Source organism: Pelophylax lessonae (assembly GCF_965119305.1).
Source record: "Pelophylax lessonae genome assembly, chromosome: 5".
Taxonomy (NCBI): Eukaryota; Metazoa; Chordata; class Amphibia; order Anura; family Ranidae; genus Pelophylax; species Pelophylax lessonae.
Genome location: NC_138772.1, coordinates 230,602,248 through 230,625,204, shown reverse-complemented (window position 1 = coordinate 230,625,204; position 22,957 = coordinate 230,602,248). Strand labels below are relative to the sequence as shown.

The 22,957-nt window shown below is 44.3% G+C and overlaps 1 protein-coding gene across 2 annotated transcripts in view; it reads right to left on the bottom strand.

Annotated features, from left to right (window-relative positions):
• The window catches only part of SLC12A7 (solute carrier family 12 member 7), a 550,671-nt gene that overhangs the window by 192,831 nt on the left and 334,883 nt on the right, over nt 1-22,957 (bottom strand). For both annotated transcript variants that reach the window (XM_082257548.1, XM_082257549.1), the window contains exons 10-11: nt 13,634-13,732; nt 2,753-2,810 (exon numbers count right to left, since the gene is read on the bottom strand). In XM_082257548.1, the coding sequence (XP_082113674.1) occupies nt 2,753-2,810; nt 13,634-13,732 (157 nt within the window). The remainder of the gene's footprint in view (nt 1-2,752; nt 2,811-13,633; nt 13,733-22,957) is intronic.

The following is a 22,957-nucleotide window of genomic DNA, read 5'->3' as shown; positions in this document are numbered from 1 at the left end:
AACAGACATTTCAGAGCAAATCCCACAAATCCTGAGGGAATATTGGGACTCTAATGTTGGGTCATCCTCCCCCAGTATAGTTTGGGATGCATTCAAGGCCTTCACAAAAGGTCATTACATTAAAGCGGTCAGGGTAAGGCAAACTGCCACCACAGCCACCTCGGAAAGGGAAATTGAGAACTCTTCGATCCTTTATGGGTCAGACCCATCTGTCAAACTTTGGGGCGTTATAGGCTTCCAAATGTAACCTGCACATTTATCTGAGGTCACAAGGCTAGAGCTCTACAGCACAAAGCAAAGATTCTTTGAGCAAGGGGACAGGAGTGGCAAACTGTTGGTGGTGATGTCCCACCATGATGTTCCCCTTACACTGATCCCTGAACTTTCCTCTTCCACAGGGGAGGCCATTACTTCTCCAGAGGCAATACTCAGCGAATTTCAGGACTATTACAACACCTTGTATACCACCACACTTTCCTCTGGTCAGTGCCTTGAGAGTCTGACATCCCTCCTGGTCCCGATAGCCCCGGGCTGGCTCTCTGACTGGGAGAGATCTCACCTGGTCCGCCCGATCACCACCGAAGAGGTGATTAACTCCCTTTTTAAGGGTAAGGCACCTGGTCCAGATGGCCTGCCGGTGGAATTTTACAAAGCCCATGCAGACCTATTGGCCCCATTGTTGGCCTCCTTATATACCCGCTGCCTGGAGGATGGTGCTCTTCCTCCCTCAATGGCGAAGGCACTTGTCATACTTATCTATAAGGCCACTAAAGATCCAAAATTGTGCGCCTCTTATAACCCTTTAGCGCTACTTAATCTCAAAATACTGACCAAACTCCTTGCTTCTAGACTTCATTCTATACTTCCCTCCATCATAGATCCAGACCAAACTGGCTTTATGGCACTTAAGGCCCCCTTCACTTGAATGATCCGATCAGATCCACCTGTCAGTTTTTTTAGGCGGACCTGATCGGATCCTCCATGCATCCCTATAGGGCAGCGGATGTCAGTGGAGACATCTCCGCTGATACCCGGCTGCTATCCGATTCCGATCCGGTCCGTGAAATCGGGATGGATGGAAACTCTATTTTCCATCCGTCCAGCGGATCGGATTGGATAGGATCGGATGAGAATGGACAGGCGGTCCGTTCTCATCCAATTCCCCATAGAGAACAGCGGGGATCTGACAGCTCCCTCTCCGCACACAGAACGGAGACTGAGCTGTCATCCGGCTGCTCAGTGGGGATTGGTGGATCGATCCACTCCCAGCCCGTCTAATCAGTCGTGGCTGTAGAAGAGTCTGCCAGCCACCTGGCCCAGACCCTATTATGTTTCTTGGGGCAGCCTCTGTGTGTATAGGTATCTCTGTAGAGAGGTATTACAGCATTCTTCTGTTTCTTTCACTTGGAGAGCGAGGGAGTAGCTTGTTGCTTCCAACACAGTGCAATGGTTTTCCTGGCGTAAAATAATAAGGAGCGCCAAGAGAATTCATTCAGCCACCCTAGGTACCAAATCTTCCACCAGTCCTAGTAGGCAAATGTTGGGGGGATAGAGTATTAGAGACATGCAGCAAATCATTTTTTACTGAAACTACCTGTGACCAGTAGGTGTCAAGCTTTCGGGCAGGTCCTAAAGATGTGAATGAAATCCCCCCTGGAGCATAACCACAACGCCCACACCGGGGGGAAAGGGACGTTTTCATTTTGTGTAGGTGATAGGAAGTAAGGTACGCCCTATGGGCAATTTTTTACTGTATGAAGTGATCCCTAAGGGAAACGAGAATTTTGAATGGAAAGCCCCACATGTCAACCCAATCCTCGGAGTCCAGGTCCAGAACATCTCAGACCCAGGGTTGCGGTAGGGCAGAGAGCTCGGGAGAGGAAACTTGGAGGAGATGTGCATAGAGAACGGAGACAGACCTCTCCGAGCACTCAGCGCAGAACCCCCTCTGGGTCCAGTTGTACTAACTGTGTTTCACCGAGAGGAAATTGGCCTTTGAAAGCATGGGACAACTGTAGGTATCTAAATGCACTACATTTAGATACCTACAGGTCTTGGGGGCCTACCAAGACCAGCTTGGTTGGCCCCCTTCCTGATCAAATCCTACCGAAGAGCTGCCTTGACGAGGGTTTATCAGCTTATAGATTCTGCCTATGTTGCTTTGCCAGATTTATTGCTGTATTGACACTCTTTTGCCTTCCTGCCTTTCTGTACAGCTAATTCCACACATAATGCTTCTTTGAGACCCCTGTGTGGATCTATTGACTTAAGTTGTACAATGTTGTGGTTTCCTGTTTTAAGAGTCAAATGCACATGTTTATGTTAGATATGTTATAAACAAATAAAAAGAATTAAAAAAAAAAAAAGTTGCCATCCATGCCCTCCTTTTTTATGCAATAGGGATACCTTGGTTTAGTCCCATATACAGTGCGTTGAAAAAGTATTATACCCCTTGAAATTTTCCACATTTTGTCATGGTACAACTAAAAATGTAAATGTATTTTATTGGAATTTTATGTGATAGCATTTGTCACTTAGTTGTGTTGGTCTAATACACACGCTATCTTAAAAGTGGGCTTGAGCGAAAAAGAACACAAATGTTAGCGCATACCAGATATAAATATTAAATATGCCTTACAAACATTCTGATCCCCTTGGCACTGTTAATGAACACCAGTGTTTATCCAGCTATCCATACATCCACATGCACAAAATTACTTTTTTTCTTACAATTGCCTAACTTTTTACTTACTTGTCACGTAGAAGTGCACCATCGATGCATGCACCAAATAATACTACACAAGACAAATCTTTTGTACATTATTAAGGAACAAAGTATAAATATTTTACAGCGTAAGACATTTTATTTCTAAAAGCCAATTTACAAAAATAGCACATCTAAAAGGCACATTTCTAATTTTTTCCAATGATTAAATTTACTAAAGCAAAGAAAGAGCAGCAGCAATGTGATTGCTCTCTGCTATCAAATGGATGTATTCCCAAAGAGTTTACCTTAGACACAAGGAACCCTATTGCACATGAAATCTAGGTTGTTACAACAGATATTTCTGGGTTCATTTTGGTGTATTAAGGCTGTCCATACAGCCCGAAACCTGAACAAAATATAAATAAAAAAAATAAATAAAAAAATCAGATACCTTTAACCACGCTAACAGCGACGGTGGACGGATCTACCACTGTGGCTTTTGTATTTTTAAACCAGGCACTCTGATTGGATGCAGCTGCTTTAAGTCAGCAATTTTCCACCCGCTACCTTACATTTTTCAATTAACATATATATCAGGCAGAAGATGGGCCCCCACTGAGCGAATTCCTCAGGAAAAAGTTGAAATTTGTACAGTCTGCGGCCAGCTTTAAACAGAGCCTTCAAAGCTACACTGGGTTGTGGCTTTATCCTATAATAGCAGTATTAGAATTAATTGCAGTGGGCTTTACAAGTAGAGACATCCTAAACTAAGGCCCACCTTTTCTAGTCATACAGTACAGGACACAGACTTCTTTAAAGTGATATTAAAGGTTTGTTTTTAAATAACAAATGTCATACTTACCCACTCTGAGCAGTGGTTTTGCACAGAGCAGCCCCGATTCTCCTCTTCTTGGGTCCCCGCCAGTGCTTCAGGCGCCTCCCTCCAGCCTAGTGCCCTCAAAGAAAGTTGCTCCAAATGTCCATTCACACAGGAAGTGTAGCTCGGCCCAGTCCCCCACACTCTCATTGGCTCACTGGCTGTGATTGACAGTAGCAGGAGACCACGTCTACCTCGAATCAACAAATGAGGAGGGAGAGACACACCCGGGAGAGTCAAGGATCTCGTGCACAGCACACTACCGGATCGAAAAGGGGTTTAAGTATTAGCAGGAACTGGGGGCGCTGCTGCACAAAGGTGTTTTTTATGGTAAAAAAAAACATGAGCCTTTACAACCACTTTAATCATTATGATTGGGTTATATGCAGCTAGTTTTTAGTGACTGGACACTAGCAAAAAGAAAAACTCTTGGGACATCCTCTATATAACCCCTCCCACTCTCAGCTAGCCATTGTTTTTTGCTAGTGTCCTTGAGTGATGGACCTCTTTTCTGTACTGAGGGAAGCTTACCTTCTAATATGGAGGTTTTTTTCTGTCTGGATACTTATTTTCCAAGAGGCCATTGATAGCGGGGGTCACAGCCTTGCCCTTTTAACCTGGTAACATTGATCCAGGAAATATCAGATTGCCTCTTGGGGGTTTAGGAAGGAATTTTTTCCCCTGCTGGAGCAAATTGGATAATGCTTTGCTGGGGTTTTTTGCCTTCCTCTGTATCAACTGTGGGTATGGGATTGTATAACCCCCCCCCCTTTAATTGGTTGAACTAGATGGGCTTGTGTCTTTTTTTCAACCAGACTAACTATGTAACCTCCCCACTTAATATGGTCTTTTATTTTCCCCATTGGGCCAGACACAGTGACTGAGGAGGAGCGAACAGTTGAGGAAGATGCCTTCCCTTCGGAGGCATCAGATCAGGATCACACACTTATTACAGATATTCAATTCAAACTAAAGGGTGCCATTGCTGCCTTTATTAACACTGTACATGCTTACTTAGGATTGGAACAGTCTAAGCCGACTCCCGTGAAAGTATCCAGTAGAGGCTCCCTAAAATTAAAAAAACAGCAAAGACCTTCCCGATCCACTCACTGGTAGAGCTCCTCCTGTATGGAAAACGGTCTCACCTGGAGTGGATTTGTACTTCCCCAAAACTTTTCACCAAACAATATCCTACTAAGAAAAGTAAGAGTCTTTCAAAGGGGGTGCTTCCTGTGGTAGAACCTGCCATTTCTTGTCCCGCATGGAGGATAGTCCCATGTTCAAAACCTGGTAGACAAGACGTCAGAGGCCTTCTTTAAAGCTTTCTTTTACTTGATGGACCTTACCATGTGAGCTGTCTATGTGCATTGTCCAAAATCCTGGTTCCATATTTACAGGTACCTCTGTCCACAGTCAGTTAGACCTTTTACCTACGGTCTTACATTACTGTGTGAATTGCTTGGCAAATAAACTGAACTAAATCTCAAGGATGAGAGCAGGATTCTCTAGCTTAAATGTTGATCAGCCGAACTCTTGTGCCAGAAATACCTTGAACAGCTAGCCTTCAAGAGAAACCCCTGTCCGGCTCCTTCTTAAATATGTACATTAGAAAGATCACAAGGGGTAGGAATACTCTCCTTATCCAGAAGAAAATGGCTCACATCTCTACTAGCCGATCTTTTGCTCCTGAGGTTACAAAGGGTTCCTTTCAGGATTGAGGAGGGCGGCATTCTGGGGATCCCAATCGCACTTAATTGGCCCACTTTAATGGCGTGGCTGAGGGGTCCTGAGGGAAAGGGCCCATCAAACTGAGTCTTCCTTATTCTCTTAAAGGCTAAAAACTGGACTTCTTGTAAAATCTACCATCACCCTTGGAAGGTCTATTTTGCTTGGTGCAAGTTGAGGAACCTTAATCCTTGAAGATATTTTGTAGGAAGGACTCTGCCTTTCGTCCAGTTTGGTCTAAACCTGGCCTTGAGTACAAATAAAGTACAAGTCCCGATCTTGACTGCCCTGCCCGGTCTTGACTGCTGCTTGGTTTTGATATTGACTTACCCACTAGTTGTGGTTTAGGAGTCTGCCTGCCGGTGTCATGTTTGTCACCAGCACACATGATAATCTCTAAAAAATTTAGTTGTCGATTGTTTGGTTCTTACAACTCTTAATGTCACTGTTATGGGGTACATCTTCCAAGCATAAATCCTTTCTGGAATTACATTTTAGCCTTTTTCAGATTGCTTTCTTGTTTTGGAGATGTGCGGAGCAATGTCCCTGTCAACAATGTATATTCTGTACCATGCTGTTAGTCTTATTGCACTATTTTCCATGTTATGTATCACAACCTTTACTAAATAAAGAAATTAAAAAAAAAAAATACATGTAAAAAACACCAACCACAAGTAATGAATATAATAAACAAGAGGACATAGACAGCACTATGTCTAAATATGAAAACATATGTGTAGTTCATATAAGATCCATAGAGTCCAATAGGGGATAATTCATATATGTACATTTAGGAAAGTGCAAAGGTGATAATAGTCCAAAAAAAAAATAGAATTTTTGTAAGAACTTACCGTAAAATTATTTTCTCTGAGTCCTCTGACAGTCGCCGCCCGATGGTATTAGCCTTCACTAATGGGTAATGGCGTACTCTGCAGGAGCAGGCTAGGCAGATAATTATCAGGTAAATACAAAAAAATTTTTATACCTCAGCACGCCACTAGGGGGCCATCCCACAGCCATTTCCAGCAACCCAATCTGATATTACTTCAGTTTTGTAGCAAGCAGTACCAGAAGGCAACAACCCCCAGATCCAAAAACCAGAGGGGTGGGGGCGGCGACTGTCAGAGGACTCAGAGAAAAGAATTTTACGGTAAGTTCTTACAAAAATTCTATTTTCTCTTACGTCCTCTGACAGTCGCAGCCCGATGGTATTAGCCTTCACTAATGGGACGTCCCAAAGCAGTGCAGGTATGAGGGGTGGGAAAGCAACGCAACCAGATAAGAAGGTAACGCAACTAACCAGGCTAGTAACAACCTGAGCCCACAGAAAAAAACTGGAACAAACCCATAAAAAACACCCCAACAAGGAAAGACATTAAAATGAATGTCCCCTCAAACTCAAAACTTTGCGGCCAAAAGGAAGCATCCGAAGATGCCAAAACGTCAAGTTTGGAAAACTTTGTGAAAGTGTGCACGGACGACCATGTCGCCGCCTTGTACGCCTGAGCCACAGATGCCCGATGGGGAAAAAAGCCCAAGAGGCACTAACAGCTCGAGTAGAATGAGCCTTTACCGGGAAAGGAGGAACCGGACCCTTTATAGAATAGGCCTGAACAATCGTCTGTCTGATTCATTAGAAATGGCCGCCGCGGAGGCGGCGAATCCCTTCCGAGATCTCTCAGGAAGAACAAATAGAGAGAGTCAGACTGACGAATTGACTCCGTGGCGGACAGGTAGACCTTGACCACCCGGACCACATCCAGAGAATGCAAGACAAACTCCTGAGGATGCTTGGGCCGTGCGCACAGCGAATGCAACACGATATCCTCATTAAGGTGGAATGAAGAAACCACCTTGGGAAGAAAAGATTGACTCGGTCGCAGAACCACCTCATCTCTATGAAGTACCAGATAAGGAGAACGGCAGGACAAGGCCGCCAAGTCAGACACTCTGCGAGCCGACGCGGATGGCCACCAAAAAGGCCACTTTTTGTGACAACACAGACATAGGAATCTCTCTTATGTTCTCGAAAGGAGGTTTTTGTAACACCGACAAAACCAGATTCAGATCCCAGGGAGGCAAATGAGCCCTCCTAGGGGGAGCCAAGTGCCACACCCCTTGAATAAAGGTGCGGATCAAAGAATGCGACGCCAACGGGCGCTGAAAAAAGATGGCCAAGGCCGACAACTGACCCTTGACCGTAGTCAGCGTCAGGCGCTGATCAACTCCCTTCTGTAGAAAGGCCAAGACCTTCGTCACCGAGAAGGAACGAGGATGAAGACCATTCTCCTCGCACCAAGCGATATACGCTTTCCAGGTGCAGTGATAAATCTTCCTTGAAGTGGCTTTGCAAGCCTTTAACAAGGTAGGGATTACCGCCTGTGGAAGGCCTCTATCCCTCAGGACCTGGCTTTCAACAGCCATGCCGTTAAAGCCAGCGACTGTAAAGCAGGATGAAATATCGGTCCCTGAGACAGAAGATCGTCTCGCAGCGGAAGCCGCCAAGGAGGTTCGACGACCATCTGGACGATGTCCGTGTACCAGGACCGTCGAGGCCAGTCCGGGGCCACTAGAATTACTGACAACCGTTCCAACGCCACCCTGCGAAGGAACCTGGACAGCAGTTGAATCGGAGGAAAGGCATAGATCAGTCGGTAGTGGTGCCAATCACCCCCCTGGTGATTTATGTATGCCACGGCTGTGGCATTGTCCATCTGTACCCGGACAGGACACCCCTGAAGCTGAGATGACCACCGGAATAGGCAAAGCTTTATTGTCCGGAGCTCCAGGACATTGATCGGCAGTGGGGTCTCCAGAGCGTGCCCAAAACTCCTCCCCAGCCCGACAGGCTGGCATCTGTGGTGAGAATCGTCCACAACAGAGGCCGGAAAGACTGGCCCTGCGTCACAGACGGCAACTGGAGCCACCACAAGAGATCCGACCGCACCAGGCAACTCAAGGAAATTCTCCTTTCCAAGGACTGAGGTGTCCTGTCCCACCTGTCCAGGATCCCCGCTTGCAGAGTCCTGGTATGAAATTGAGCAAATGGAACTACTTCGAAGGCCGAGACCATCAGGCCCAGAACTCGCATGCAGGTCCGCAAAGAGGAGAGATCACTGAACCTGAGGGCCCCAATCTCTTCCCGTAAAGTCCTGAGTTTGTCCTACGGAAGACCAGAGATTGAGCAGAATCCAGGACCATCCCCAGATACTGAAGGCGATTTGAGGGAGTCAGTGCTGACTTCTGAAAATTTGATGGTCCACCCGAATTCCTGTAGTGTCTGAACCGTCACTGCCAGATCGATTGACGGGTCACACATGAGTTCGACCTTAACAAGAGGTCGTCTAGGTAACCGAGGACCGCAATGCCCTGCAAACGCAGTAAAGCTAGAACTGGAGCCAACACCTTGGTGAAGACCCTGGGAGCCAAAGCGAGGCCGAAAGGCAACGCCACAAACTGATACAGCACTTAAGCAGTAAGTCAGAGTCGCCCCGCTGACGAAGTCTATGACGCAACGCGTACGGGGGAGGAGCCTGCACGTCATCACGCTGATCCCGGAGGTAGCAGGAAGTGTTAAGATGTTCAGAAAGTTTGCACTGCTTAAGTGCTGTATCATGTAAGTGCGATTTCATCTTATGTAATAAATAGCCTTTACTAAGACAGAGAGCACTAGATCTCCTTCTTATTTTTTCACCGGATGCCATATATACCCTGAGTGATTATCTGGAAGCGGTGATAGGAGGGCTTACCAGGCGTCTGCGATTTATCCAATGCGCATTTGGACTCTCAGGAGTCTTACTTTGAGGTGAGCTGCTAACCTTACATTTGACACTTGGATCACTTGGAGTGAAGCATGCAGCACTTTGATCACACTCACAGATGAAGATTTCAGTTATCATTGTGTCACTCTATTTGCACTGTGCATTGGGACTTTTTATTATCACGGTTTATTTTTTGATTCATTATTGGTATTATACCTTATTATTCGAAACCATATGGTCACATTATTTGTAATTTTTCACTTAGCGATAATTTATTAGTGATTTATTTATCCACTCAGCGCAGCAATATTATTTATTCAGTTTTCCCAAAAAGACGACCCCCTTTCATAGGGAATCTCAGACACCGTCTTTTTGGACGCGTGGTCAGCCGACCAGTTCTTCAACCAGGTAATGCGGCGGATCGCGCTCTCCACCGCCGACAACCGTGCGAATAAGGGAGCTTCGTCCAAAGCCGCGTTGCTCAGATACATCCCAGTGTGAATGAGCTGATCAACCATTGCAAGGACAGTCGGCGAAGCCGACTCTGCCACCGGGGTGCTGCGAAGCCCCTTGCCCCATACCGTGAGCGCCTGAGAGGCCATCACAGAGGCAAAATCCGGTTTCAACAGGGAACCCGCCACCATATAAATGTGACGGGCGAGTGCCTCCACCCATCTATCCGCCGGATCCCGGGGAATCCTCCACTGCCATCAAGGTGGACTTATTCAGCCGAGACACAGAGTGATCCACTTTTGGGGACACCGTCCAACGTTTTTCTACCGCCTCCGCGAAAGGATAGCGGACGGCAAAGCGCTTAGGCACTACCAACATGTGCTTAACCACTTACCGCAAAGTGACGTAGGGGTACGTCGGCAGACTTTGCGGTGTTATACCGGGGAGATGCTTCTAGCTAGAGGCACCATCCCGGTACCATGGTTTAGAGCCGGCGGGCGGTCGGCTTTCTGTTGGTAACGACCGATGCGGCTCGGGAGCCGCTTGATCGTCACCCGGGTGAGCGGGAGGGGACGCCCCCCCCCCTCCCGCGGCTTTGCCCGAGTCTCCCGTCCCACCAGAAGACCCCAGCAACCAGCCGGCGCCTGTCCCTGCATATTGGTGTCACAAGGGATGTTTACATTGCTTGTGACAGCAATAAAAGTGATACGATTTTTTTTTTTTTTTTAAAACCTGTGATAAAGTAAAAAAAATTAAATAAATAGGAAAAAAAAAAATTTTAGCCGCCCCTGTCACCGTTAGCTCGCGCACGAAAGAAAACATATACAGAAGTCGAGCCGCGAATGAAATCGCTGGTCAAACCACACATGTGAGGTACCGCCGCGATCGCCAGAGCGTGAGCAATAGTTTAAAAAAAAGAGCTACACTCTAATTCTAAACTGGTAACAGTTAAAAAATGTTAAAACGTCGCCTATTGAGATTTCTATTGACCGTAGTTTGTCGCCATTCCACGGGTGTGCGCAATTTTAAACCGTAACATTTTGGGTATCTATTTACTAGGCGTGACATCATCTTTCACAATATACAAAAAAAATGGGCTGTTTAGTTTTTTTAAATGCAGTGAAATGTGATTTTTCATAATTTTTCAAAAAAAATGGAGTTTTAAAGACCGCTGCGCAAATACTGCATGACAAAAAATATTGCAATGACCGCCATTTTATTCTCCAGAGTCTTTGCTAAAAATATATATATAATGTTTGGGGGATATAAGTAGTTTTCTAGGGAAAAAATACTGATTTTAACTTGTAAACAAAAAGTGTCAGAAATAGGCCTGGTGCTTAAGTGGTTAATACACCTCCACTGGTCATTCACAATCTCGTGAAATTCCTCCGGGCAGGTATAAGCCTGACCAGACTTCTGGGGTCAGTCGAACTCAAAAACCTTACGTAACTGAGATGGCTCATCTTCAAGAACAAGAGCTTCAATTCTGACTCAGAGTCAGAGGACTGGGAGGGCACAGGCCATTTTTTGGAAGAGTGTTCCGACATCAGCAGATGCACCTGGCACGCTAAAGTCACGAGGGCAGCAGATAAGGAGGCCATGGAAGAGGATTCAGGTGTACCTGAAGCCCCCACCAGGTCTGCGGGGAATTTGTTTTTCTGGGAGTCCGTTTTGCCTTAAAATTAAAAAAGGGACGCTTGCCCTTTAAAATCGGTGATTCCGCGGACCCCCCCACAATCTGCACTAACAGATGAGGCCCCTTGTGAAAACACTCTAGCAAAAAACAGAATTCGATTTGGTCTAATAATGGCCGATACATGAGCAAAAATTCCCAGCCTGTCAGCAACATTTTTTTTTTTTTACACAGGAGAAAGAGGAAGTGACCTCACATCGTTAGAGGCCAGCCCTCGAGCCCAGAGAAAAGGTGCCTATTGGAAGCCTATGACAAAAGTCACAGGGAAAATGGCCGCTGCCCTTACTAGGCATGTTGCCCACATCCAAGATGGCAACCGACCGGGAACCACAGCAGAAATTCTCACATGGCTGTTGTTTAACACAGAGCTGAGAATCTGCATACCACTAAAGTGGCGGCCGCTCCAAACGGCTGCGAAATAAATGCACCAAACATATTTCTGGCTATTAGCAGGGACCCCAGGGAGACCCCCACAGCATACCCATACAGCGCCCCCAACGGGGGCAGGGAGGGGAGGGGGGAACCCCAACCCAGCCAGAAGAGGGATCCTACAGAGAACGTCCGCCCTGCTATCCCCAGGAGTGGGCCCACAACTCCCCAAAACGTCCCCAGGGACAAGGGGGTTCAGTACTCACCAGTCCAGCAGCGCTCAAAAAACGGGAGACCTCCCACCCTAAGTGGGGGTGCCGTCAGCCATGGAAGGACGCTGGCAACACGCGGGCGATCCGGGTTGAGACATCCTCTGCTAAGCGCAGCTCAGCCGGCTCATCCCCATATGGAGGGGCACTGTCGTTGCGAGGCCTGGGCGTACCAGTAACCTGCGACGCTCGTTGGCAGGCTGGGACTCCATAAGGATCTATATTACCCAGTCTGAGGCCCAGCTTTGCAGTCACTTGTAGTCCTCCTGGAAAGTAATCCATGACTAGCTAGTGCGAGAAAATAAAATCTAGTGGAAAGAAAAAACACTGAAATTCAGAAAAAAATATAAGAAAGCCAAGACGCTAGGTCTCAGCAGGGAAAGACCTAAAGCTCTGCTCCTGACGCTAGGCAGAATGAAACTGAAGTAATATCAGATTGGGTTGCTGGTAATGGCTGTGGGATGGCCCCCTAGTGGCGTGCTGAGGTACAAAAGTTTTTTTGTATTAACCTGATAATTAATTATCTGCCTAGTCTGCTCCTTCAGAGTGTGCCATTACCCATCAGTGAAGGCTAATACCATCGGGCGGCGACTGTCAGAGGACGTAAGAGAAAATGTGTATTCCAAGTTTGAAACCTAAAAGGCTTCTAAATTATTCCACCTCATATGCAGGAAAGAGGTCACAAGCCGCTTACCGGAAAGCAATGACCATAAAGTTATAAACGGTCAAAATGCGCATAAGATTAATGGGAATGTCTCAAACAGCAGTATCAGTGATCAGCAGATGGCATCCCAGGCTCAACCAGTGGCTCTGGATCTCTCCTCAATCAAAGGGCGGCATACATAAAAAAGGAAGGTCCGCACATAGTGTAATCACAAAAGCTATTTAATCAAATTGTATTGCACTTGCATAAGCTTATGACTATATAACTTATGTAAGTGCAATACAATTTGATTGTATTGATTTTACTGAGAGATCTGGATCTTTATTCACACGTATTTTTTTTACAGGATTATAATCATTGGCATAGCGCCATCTATTTCCATCTATCATATATTTTGTACATTTTGCATTTATATACATTTTCACGTATTAGTTCTTTTCATGTGTAAATTGCACTGTTGTGATCTGAAAGGTATATACTGTATTTGTATTCTCATATGTTGGACCCTGCGCTACCTCAGATTTACTAAAGTAGCTCATTACCGTATCGCAAAAAATGGCCTGGTCAAGAAAGGGGGTAAATCCCCCAAAGGCCAAGTGGTTAAAGCATTGCTTGTGGACAATTTGGTCGTAGAATGAGTCTTGAGATGTTTGGTATTCATTTGCCCCCACACACCCTAATTCTTTATATTTCACCAACAAAACTAGGTGATATATTTTGTTTTTTTTTGTGCACTAAAGTGAAATTTAGTGTTTTTTTTTTTCAATTAAAATATGGGTTTGCGATAATTATTACAAACAAAATTGTGAGACATAAAACTACCACCATTTTATTCTTAAGAGTCTTTGCTTTTTAACTAATCTTCAGGCCTAAAAAAAAGTTATTTTTAACAAGTGTGTAAAAAAATGTAAAATGATTCTGGCAGCAGAATGGTTAAAGCAGTAATTATGCAGACATACTTGTAGTTTCCTAGCAAATTCAGTCATAGACAGACCAAACATGTTCCCAAACATAATTGTAAAAATATAGATACTAGAAGCTTATTGTTAGCATTTTCTATGTATGCGCAATTGTATTTCCTCTTTATACCCACCAATAAACATTCAAAAAGATACATATAAAAGATGTGGTTGCAATAGCCAATATTGTTCCTGTAGGGATAGATTTCTGAGCATCCTTCAAATCTCCAGACCGATTAGAACCAGCCATGATACCTGCATTTGAATATTGAAAAAAAGACATCAGCATAAGCTTTCTTCTTTAATTGCATTGTGTGCATTGAGAACAACCTTCGCTTATTCCTATGATTATGAAAGGTCTCTTGTATTGTATTGCATTTTTGCTTAGCATAGGAAGAGTAAAACTTGGTATAACAGCAGTTAGACAAGAAAAGGTCTCACTACTTCTGCATAATTCATTCATCTGTGGCTATGTCAGACAGAAGGTTTTAGACAGCACAGTCAAATCACTAAGATATAGGGGTCTATTTCCCCAAAAAAAAATCACTGTGCATTGTCTCTAGCATTCGCAAAGCCGTCACAAATTATAACCATAATCTGCCTATTGTTTATTTTCTCTGAACAAAAAAATGCTACACTATGGCCACTAGATGCAGCAGGCAATCACGGAATATAGATGTAGCACCCTCCTAGGTAGGTGTTAGGAAAACCATAAGGGATGCCCTGTCTAGGCTCCCTGTCTGTCTCCTGCCAAAACAAAAATTTAAATTTTTTTTCTTGTCCATTAAGGGACACAGAAATCCCTATTCAGAAACCATGGTGGGGCATCCACAAGCAGTCCACAACAGAAGAACAGGCAAACCTAACAAAAAAGCAAAGCAAACAGAGGTTGCAGCCTTACTGACCTGAGAAACAGAGGCCTGAAGTGAAAAAACGTAATCACGGACTGTCCTAGTGTAGTGAAAAACAACATTCTACTTGCCATAAAATCTATTTTCTGAAGTCCATGGAGGGAAACAGGAATTTATACATTTCAGGTACTTATATAGCGCTGTCAATTTACACATTGCTTAACATATATATTGTACATTCACATCAGTCCCTGCCCTCAAGGACAATCTAAAGTCCCTAACTCACATTTGTACATACAAATTGTAGTGCCAATTTAGACAGGATCCAATTAACCTACCAGCATGTCATTGGAGTGTGGGAGAAGACCAGAGTACCCAGAAGAAACTCACGCAGGCACAGGGAGAACATGCAAACTCCAGGCAGGTAGTGTCATGGTTGGGATTTGAACTAGCGACCCTTCTAGTCGAAAGTGCTAACCACTACACCCCTGTGCCACCCAAGAGAATGCCAATTTTTACTATGGCCCTCAGGAAAAATGACAATGGCAAACAAAGAAATTGTGACCAGCCTAATCTAACCCAATATACTCTCAGAATGCCTCAGTTTTGTGACAAAACAATACCAAGAGCAAAATCATATACATAAGGGTGGGACCTGTATCCCTTAAAGTGATTCTAAGGCTCCGTTCACATGTAGGCGTTTTGGGGTGTTTTTGGGGAGTTTTTCTGCTCTAGTATCAGCTCTCAAAACGCCCAACAAGACAAATCCTATTCATTTCAATGGCCCCTGTTCACATCTGAGCGTTTTGACGCTGTGAGCAAAACGCCTAACGCTCAAAAAAGTACATGAGCTTCTTTTTGGGCAGATTACAGGCGTTTTCCATTGGTCTCTATTCAATCTAAAAACGCCTGCACAAAAAACGCCTGTAAATCGCGGTAAAAAAACGCGTGCAAACGCTACGCTCAGGTGTGAATGTAGCCTAAAAGGTTGCAATTTAAAAAAACACAAAAAAAAAAAAACACATGGTATACTTACCTGCTCTGTGCAATGGTTTTGCATAGAGCAGGCCAAATCCTCTTCTTTTTGGGTCCTCCGTCTGTGATCCTAGTTCCACTTCCCTACTGAGTGCCCTAAATAGGAAGCCTCTTGCTATGCGGGCAGTCAAGCAGGCTCGCTCCCGAGCCACACTCTTGTGAATGGATATTGTCCATTCACACACAGAACGTGGCTCGCCCCCCTTTCTTTTCATTGGCTGTGATTGACATCAGCAGTAGCCAATGGGTTCTGTTGCTGTGCGAGTCAATAGGGAGAGAGAGACCTAAAAGAGCCATTGCTCTCATGCAAATAGCTGGATCAGGTAAGTATAAGGAGGGCTGGTGGGGGAGCTCAGGTAAGTATAAGGAGGGCTGGTGGGGGAGCTGTACCCAGAAGGTTTTTTTTTACCTTAACCACTTGCCGACCACCCACCATAATATTACTGCGGCAGGGCGGCTCGGCTGCTTCCAGTCACGTAGTACTACCCGACTGGAGTGCATGTGGTTTCGGTCGCGCACGCGCGCCTCCGGAGCCGCACTACCAGTGTGTTTAGACACAGCGGGAGGCGGGCCACGGGAGAAGCAGCGGCAATTGCCGCTGCCCTCCTGCGACCGTCTGAGAAACCGAGAGAAGACCAGCCTGCTTATGTAAACAAAGCAGGTGGATCTTCTGTCAGACAGGCAGGGACAGATCAGCAGTTTCAGATCAGCAGTTTCAGCTAAGCTGAAACTGTGATCTGTCTGTGCCTGTCACAGAACACCCCCCCCCCCCACACAGTCAGTAAGCATATTAGGCATACATTTAACCCCTTTGATCACCCCCAGTGTCAGTGTCATTTATACAGTAACAGTGCATATTATTTAGCACTGATTACTGTATTCGTGTCACTGGTCCCCAAAAAGTATAAAAAATGTCAGTTAGGGGTTCGATCTGTCCGCTGCAATGTTGCAGTTCAACAAAAATCGCAGATCGCCGTCATTACTAATAAAGAAAAAATAAATAAAAAGTCCAAAAATCTATCCCGTAGTTTGTAAACGCTATAACTTTTGCGCAAAGCAATTAAAATATGCTTTTTGGGATTTTTTTTACCAAAAATATGTAGCAGAATACAAATTGGCCTAAACTGATAAAAAAAAATGTATTTTTTAACCACTTAAGTCCTGGAAGATTTTACCCCCTTCCTGACCAGGCCCTATTTTGAGATTCGGCACTGCGTGACTTTAACGGACAATTGCGCGGTCGTGCGACGCTGTACCTAAACAAATTTGCCGTCCTCTTTTTCCCACAAATAGAGCTTTCTTTTGGTGGTATTTGATCACCTGTGCGATTTTTTGATCATGGGCTATAAACAAAAAAAGTGCGACAATTGTGCAAAAATAATATTTTTCACATTTTTTTATATGAAATTCCCCCCAAAAAAATTTAAAAATCAAAATTTTTTAACATTTTTGGCTAATTTGTTTTATGCTATATATGTTTGGTAAAAAAAAAAAAAAAAAAAAAAAAAAAAAAAAAAAAAAAAAATCGCAAAAAGTGTATTTTGATTGGTTTGCGCAAAAGTTATTGCGTTTACTAACAAAGGGAAAGATTTTTGTCATTTTTGTTGTTTTTTTTTTTAACGAGTAATGGCGGCGATCTGCGATTTTTTTTTGCGGGACTGCGACATTGCGGCGGACAGATCGGACCCTTGACTTACATTTTTGACACTTTTGGGGGTACCAGTGACATTACTACAGTAATCAGTGCTATACATATGCACTGTTACTGTAAAAATGACGCTGGCAGGGAAGGGGTTAACTTTATTGGGGAAGGAGGGGTTAAGTTTGTCCCTAGGGGCGTGTTTTCAACTGTGCAGGGATGTGGCTTTACATGTAACAGCAGAGATCAACGGTCCTACATAGCAGGACCGTTAGATCTCTGCTGTTACACAGGGAAGAACGACAGGCGGCTTTGTTTACAATAGCCGCCTGCCTTTCTCCCTTCACGGCGGACGATTGCGAGTGACCGGCGGACATCTGGTCCGCCGGTCACACGCGCAGACTTGTTAGGGAACGAGCCAGGGCGGGAGCGCGCCTCCGGGGGCGCGTGCGCCCGCCTGCTATTGACTCACAGGCTAGTGACGTACCCATATGTCACTTTGCCTGGCCGGGCCTGACCGCCGCAGTATACGTACTTGCGGCGGTCGGCAATCGGTTAAAAAAATTTTATTGGGAATGTTTTATAGCAGAAAGTAAAAAAAAATGTTTTTTTTTTTTCAAATTTGACGCTCTTTTTTTGTTTATAGCGCAAAATCTAAAAATCGCAGAGGTGATCAAATACCACCAAATGAAAGCTCTATTTGTGGGGAAAAAAGGACTTCAATTGTATTTGGGTACAGCGTCGCACAACCGTGCAATTTTCCGTTAAAATACTGCAGTGCCGAATCACAAAAAATGGCCTGGTCATTAGGGGGGTAAAACCTTCTGGGCCTGAAGTGGTTAATGACTGCATGAATGCATTACAGTAAAAAAAAAAAAAAAAAAAAAATTCTACCTTTGGAACCACATTAATGAACCTCTGCAGTATGGAGTCCCATTAACCTGTGTGGTGATCCAGGCAGGTTGGAAGTCATGAATCAGGAAGGTGGCCAAAAGAGAAACTCATACCTTGTGACCCTGCTCCTAGAAATCCCTTCCAGCACCCAAGCATCTGATTTTCAGTTTTTCCAAGTGTCTGCAAATGCTAACAAATGTTACACGCCTCTCTTTCCTCCCAGTAAACTAATTTTTTGGTTGCTAGTTTCCAACTTTTATGAAGGCAACAGAAAAGCCCAATAGTCTCTATATTTCTGTATTCCTTTATGAACAAAAAAGAAAGGGGGTATTTTGTCCCTCAAACTATGTGCCTAAACAATGGTCTAGTCTCCAGTGCATCTATCAGGAAATGGGGGAACTAGGAGTTTAGGGACTCTTTCATATAAACATGGGAACCATTTTTTGGTCCATCCATATTAACAAACAAGTAATTATATTTCCAAAAAGATTTTGTGGCATTCATACATTTTGCCTAAAGATGGGTTTTATGTGACACATCTGCACAGATCATGTGCGGATAATTATGATGCAAAACATTAGGCAGCTGGTGACCAACACGCCATCACACAAAGTTACACATGAGAGCCATTTTAACGTGACTAACTTTGACATGTACAAGAGGGTCTAGGCTAGCAACGCCAAGACAAAAACTGGTTGCAATGCAAAACCCACCAGGGAAACATGGAGCAAGAGAGGGGGGTTTTAACATTTTATCTGTGGTGTCCTTAAAGGAGAGTATATTCTCCATAGCAATGAATGAAGGCATGAGACTGGAGGTTCAACATTTGGAGGTGTGGATCGTAAAGTGGAATAGCATAAGCATACTATGGACAGTCTTGGTGAAGGATAATGACAACCTTTATCCTTTTAGAAGACATAACAAGGTCCTGGAGGTTCCCCGTAGGCTCTTTCTCACCCAGAGATGGCAGACTCAGACTGCTGCTCAGAAACTGATAAGTTGCACAGATTTATCAGTAGCTGCCAAATCCAGATCAGAGGCAGCTGGTGTCAGGCATGTCACAGAACTGGCCAGCTACAGCTGATTAACTCTGCCTTTGCCAAGTAAGGGGGAGCAAAAAATAATAAAAAGGTTCTGTAGCACATGCCCTTGTCCCAAATTACATAAAAGGCAGGGATTTTAGTCACAATTCCAACACTGCACAGAACTACTTCAACAGAGAAGACCCTTCAGCAACGGGGTCATACTGTAACAAAGCTGCCAAAATTATGAAAATGAGCAGCATTTTTCAGATAGGCTGGCATGACACTGCAGCAGGATACAACACCCAAATATACTTTAAGATGTGCCCTTGGAAAAAAAAAAAAAAAACGCTTTGCAGAGTTGTTGAAGTGAAAGATCTATGGACTGGGATGGCCTGTGCTTGATGGTTAGCTGGAGAGACTTTTAGGATTAGGGAGTTTTACCCTGATTCTACCGGCAGCTGTTAATTGAAGAGAAAAAAATATAAAGCTCTAAAAAAGTAGAATTGAAAAAAAATACCTTCAACTCATTAGGACACTAAGCTAAAATGAAGCATGGCTGGTGCAGGAAGAGTTAGATCCCTCAACATTCTGTAGGTCGTGGTAAAACCCATGTGTCCTCAATGGACAATAGTGTTTTACAAACCTTTTCTGTAACAATGTGACTCGCCATTCCAAAAAAACTGCAAACTAAGAGAGCTATATATATATATATATATATATATATATATATATATATATATATATATATATATATATATATATTGATCTTGCTAGTACTAAGATTCTTTTAATCTGTTAACCCATACGGATTGATTGGCAGTACACCTGTCAAACGATGTCATCATTGTGACATGGGAAGAAACAAATGGTGCTCCTAGTAACCCTGTACTATAAAATATTATTACAAATAAAAAAAAGAAACACAACAGGTAATGCTAAGGGCTTCGGGAATCTTAAACGATATAATCACTGTGACATGAGGAGAAATGAATGGTGATCCTAGTAACCCTTTACTAGGAAATATTACAGCTAAAAAAAAACAAAAAAACACAACAGGTAATGCTGCAGACTGCTGGCATCTCTGCTGATTCCTACAGAAAAGGACACTTCAACTCAATGAAAAACTGAATTTGGGCCTCCGTACACAGACTTTTGTTTAAGTCGCAACTGCAAAAGCAGCTCAATGCAACTTGGAATGCCAGTCAACTGCACATGTGAAAGAACACTGATGACTCTGAAAGCACATTGTATTTGCCCACCAACACAAACTCTCAAGAGGACCTGAACTGTAGAAGTTGTGCCCAAAAAGAATAGTTACCTATATTGCCTGTTATCTCCCTGCTACCGGTCTTTTCCACATCACTGATTTACCATGCCTTGTTTCACACTGTGTCTCTGAGTGGAGGCAACCATCTTGGCAGAAGCAGAGCTGCCCCTCTGATGACTGGCCTGGTAAATGATGAAGGAATAACCAAACACCAGTAGGAGAGGTTCAGAAAGCACAGATCCACAGAATGGATTAGGCAAAAGCAAGTAAATACTTTTTTTGCAGGTCCAGCTTTTTTTTTGTCCAGCAAAAAGAAGAGTGAACAGGAAAGCAGTGGCATCACCAACTCTCACTCAAAATCTTGTGAGACACAAAGTGCCTTAGATCTTACACTGTATATAATAATACATGTATGGAGGTTGTAGGCACAGGAATTGCTTTATTTTTGAGGAAGAATTCCAGGCAAAAGATTTTTACTTAAATAATTAAATAGTGCTGCGCAATAAATATCTAATTACCAATCAATGAATCAATATATAGAGATGGCAATAAAAAATAAGTGACATGTGTAAATAAATCAAATCAATAGCAAAAAATATTGTATATATAATAGTACAATCATGACAAATCAATAAATAAAATGTATATAAATATATGTGCAAAAAATGATAAAACAATAAACACTCGGATAAAATCCAAAATCCGTGCAAAGGAGCAAAATAGTGCAAAGTGCAAAATAGAAAGTTCAATATAGTCCCAGTGATCAAAAAAATCAAACAAAAATGAGATAAATATCAATATTTGCCAAAGTGCTGGAAAGGTAGACAACTAAATGAATCCAATACGATAGTCTTAGTGATAATAAGTGATGAAGCAGATTAGGGATGCACCGAAATGAAAATTCTTGGCCGAAACCGAAAAAAATGCAGGATGCCCTTGGCCGAAAACCGAAAATAACTTTTTCCCCCCAAAAAATTTAAAATGGATAGAAGAGGGGCATACACCAAAAACAGGCAGCGACGTACACCGGTCGCTGCCACCCTGTCACAGTATATGTACTGTGACGGGTTGGAAAGTGGTTAATTCAATTACCAATGGTATTTGTATTATGCAGCATGAGGGGGTTAATGTATTGCCACTGCTGGTCACTCATCTATTAGTGACCGACCAGTGGCAGTTAATTAACCCCTTTGTGCTGCATTAGTGCAACCAGTATCCGTGCAACCAGTGTTAATTATCACTGATACTGGTTGCACTAATGCAGCACAAAGGGGTTAATTAACTGCCACTGGTCGGTCACTAATTCATCAGTGACCTGCAGTGACGATACATTAACCCCTCATGCTTTATAATACAAATGCCATTGGTAAGCTGCCCTAGCTCTCCCCCATCCCCCCCCCCCCCACTGCCTCAGCATCCCCCTCGGCAGTACACCCTCCCCCCCTCTGGCTCAGCGTCCCTCCTCGGGTGTCCATTCAAAAGAAGCGCCTCTGGCCAGCGGCCCGCCTCCTGGTGATGTCACTACTACGATCTGTGTATGAATGAAGTGACACACCGGGCGGGAGGGCGGGGCGAGCGGCCGCTATAGATAGAACTATGTGATCTTTCCCTGTCAGCTCAGCGGGACTGTGTGTGAATTAGAACTGACCTGACACCGGGCGGGGGGGGGGGGGGGGGGGGGAGCGGCCGCTACTGACTATAACTATGTAAGCTTCACTTCCCTGTCAGCGGAGATACATGCCTGACAGGGAAGTGAAGCTCACATAGTTACAGCTATTAGCGGCCGCTCCCCCCGCCCGGTGTCAGGTCAGTTCTCATTCACACACAGTCCCGCTGAGCTGACAGGGAAGGATCACATAGTTCCATCTATAGCGGCCGCTCGCCCGCCCTCCCGCCTGGTATGTCCCTTCATTCATGCACACATCTAGTAGTAGGGACATCATTGAGAGGCGGGCGGCCGGCCAGAGGCGGGACTTTTAAAACCTGCCCTGCGCTGCGCCCTCCTCCTTCCTCACGGCGGCCATATTAATTTCGGCAATGTTAACCCATTATCGGCCGAAATGGGATAGGCTCATTTTCGGCCGATAATTTTGGTGGCCGAAATTTCGGTGCATCCCTAAAGCAGATATCTTCTATAAGTGCTCAAGCCACCTGGATGTGGCTGGTGCTTCCCAAAAAGAGTGAGTGAACAGAGTGTCACAGAGCAGCAACAACTGTGCACCCCCTTGTTAGCCTAACTAGACAGGACAGCAAGTGAATACAAACCTCTGACAACAGACTTCAACTGACTGAGCCAGGGTGAGAGGAGCAGTGGTCACCCACCATACCAGGCAGGAGGCTTCAGAAAGGATGACGAGTTAAGACGTACTGACCTGATAAGAGTAATTGGGGTGGAACCATCCAGACGGGCTTTCTCTGAGACCCCCTGCGTTTATGCTTTGAGTCTGCATTGAGGTGAGCACCCATCCACAAGTGGGTGCAAAATTGTTGCTGATCTGTGACACTCTGGTCACTCACTCTTTTTGGGAAGCACCAGCCACATCCAGGTGGCTAGAGCACTTATAGAAGATATCTGCTTCATCACTTATTATCACTAAGACTATCATATTGGATTAATTTATTTGTCTACCTTTCCAGCACTTTGCACTTTGGCAAAAATTGATATTCATCTCATTTTTGTTTGATTTTTTGATCACTGGGACGGTTATATTGAACTTTCTATTTTGCACGGATTTTGGATTTTATCCGAGTGTTTATGGTTTTATCATT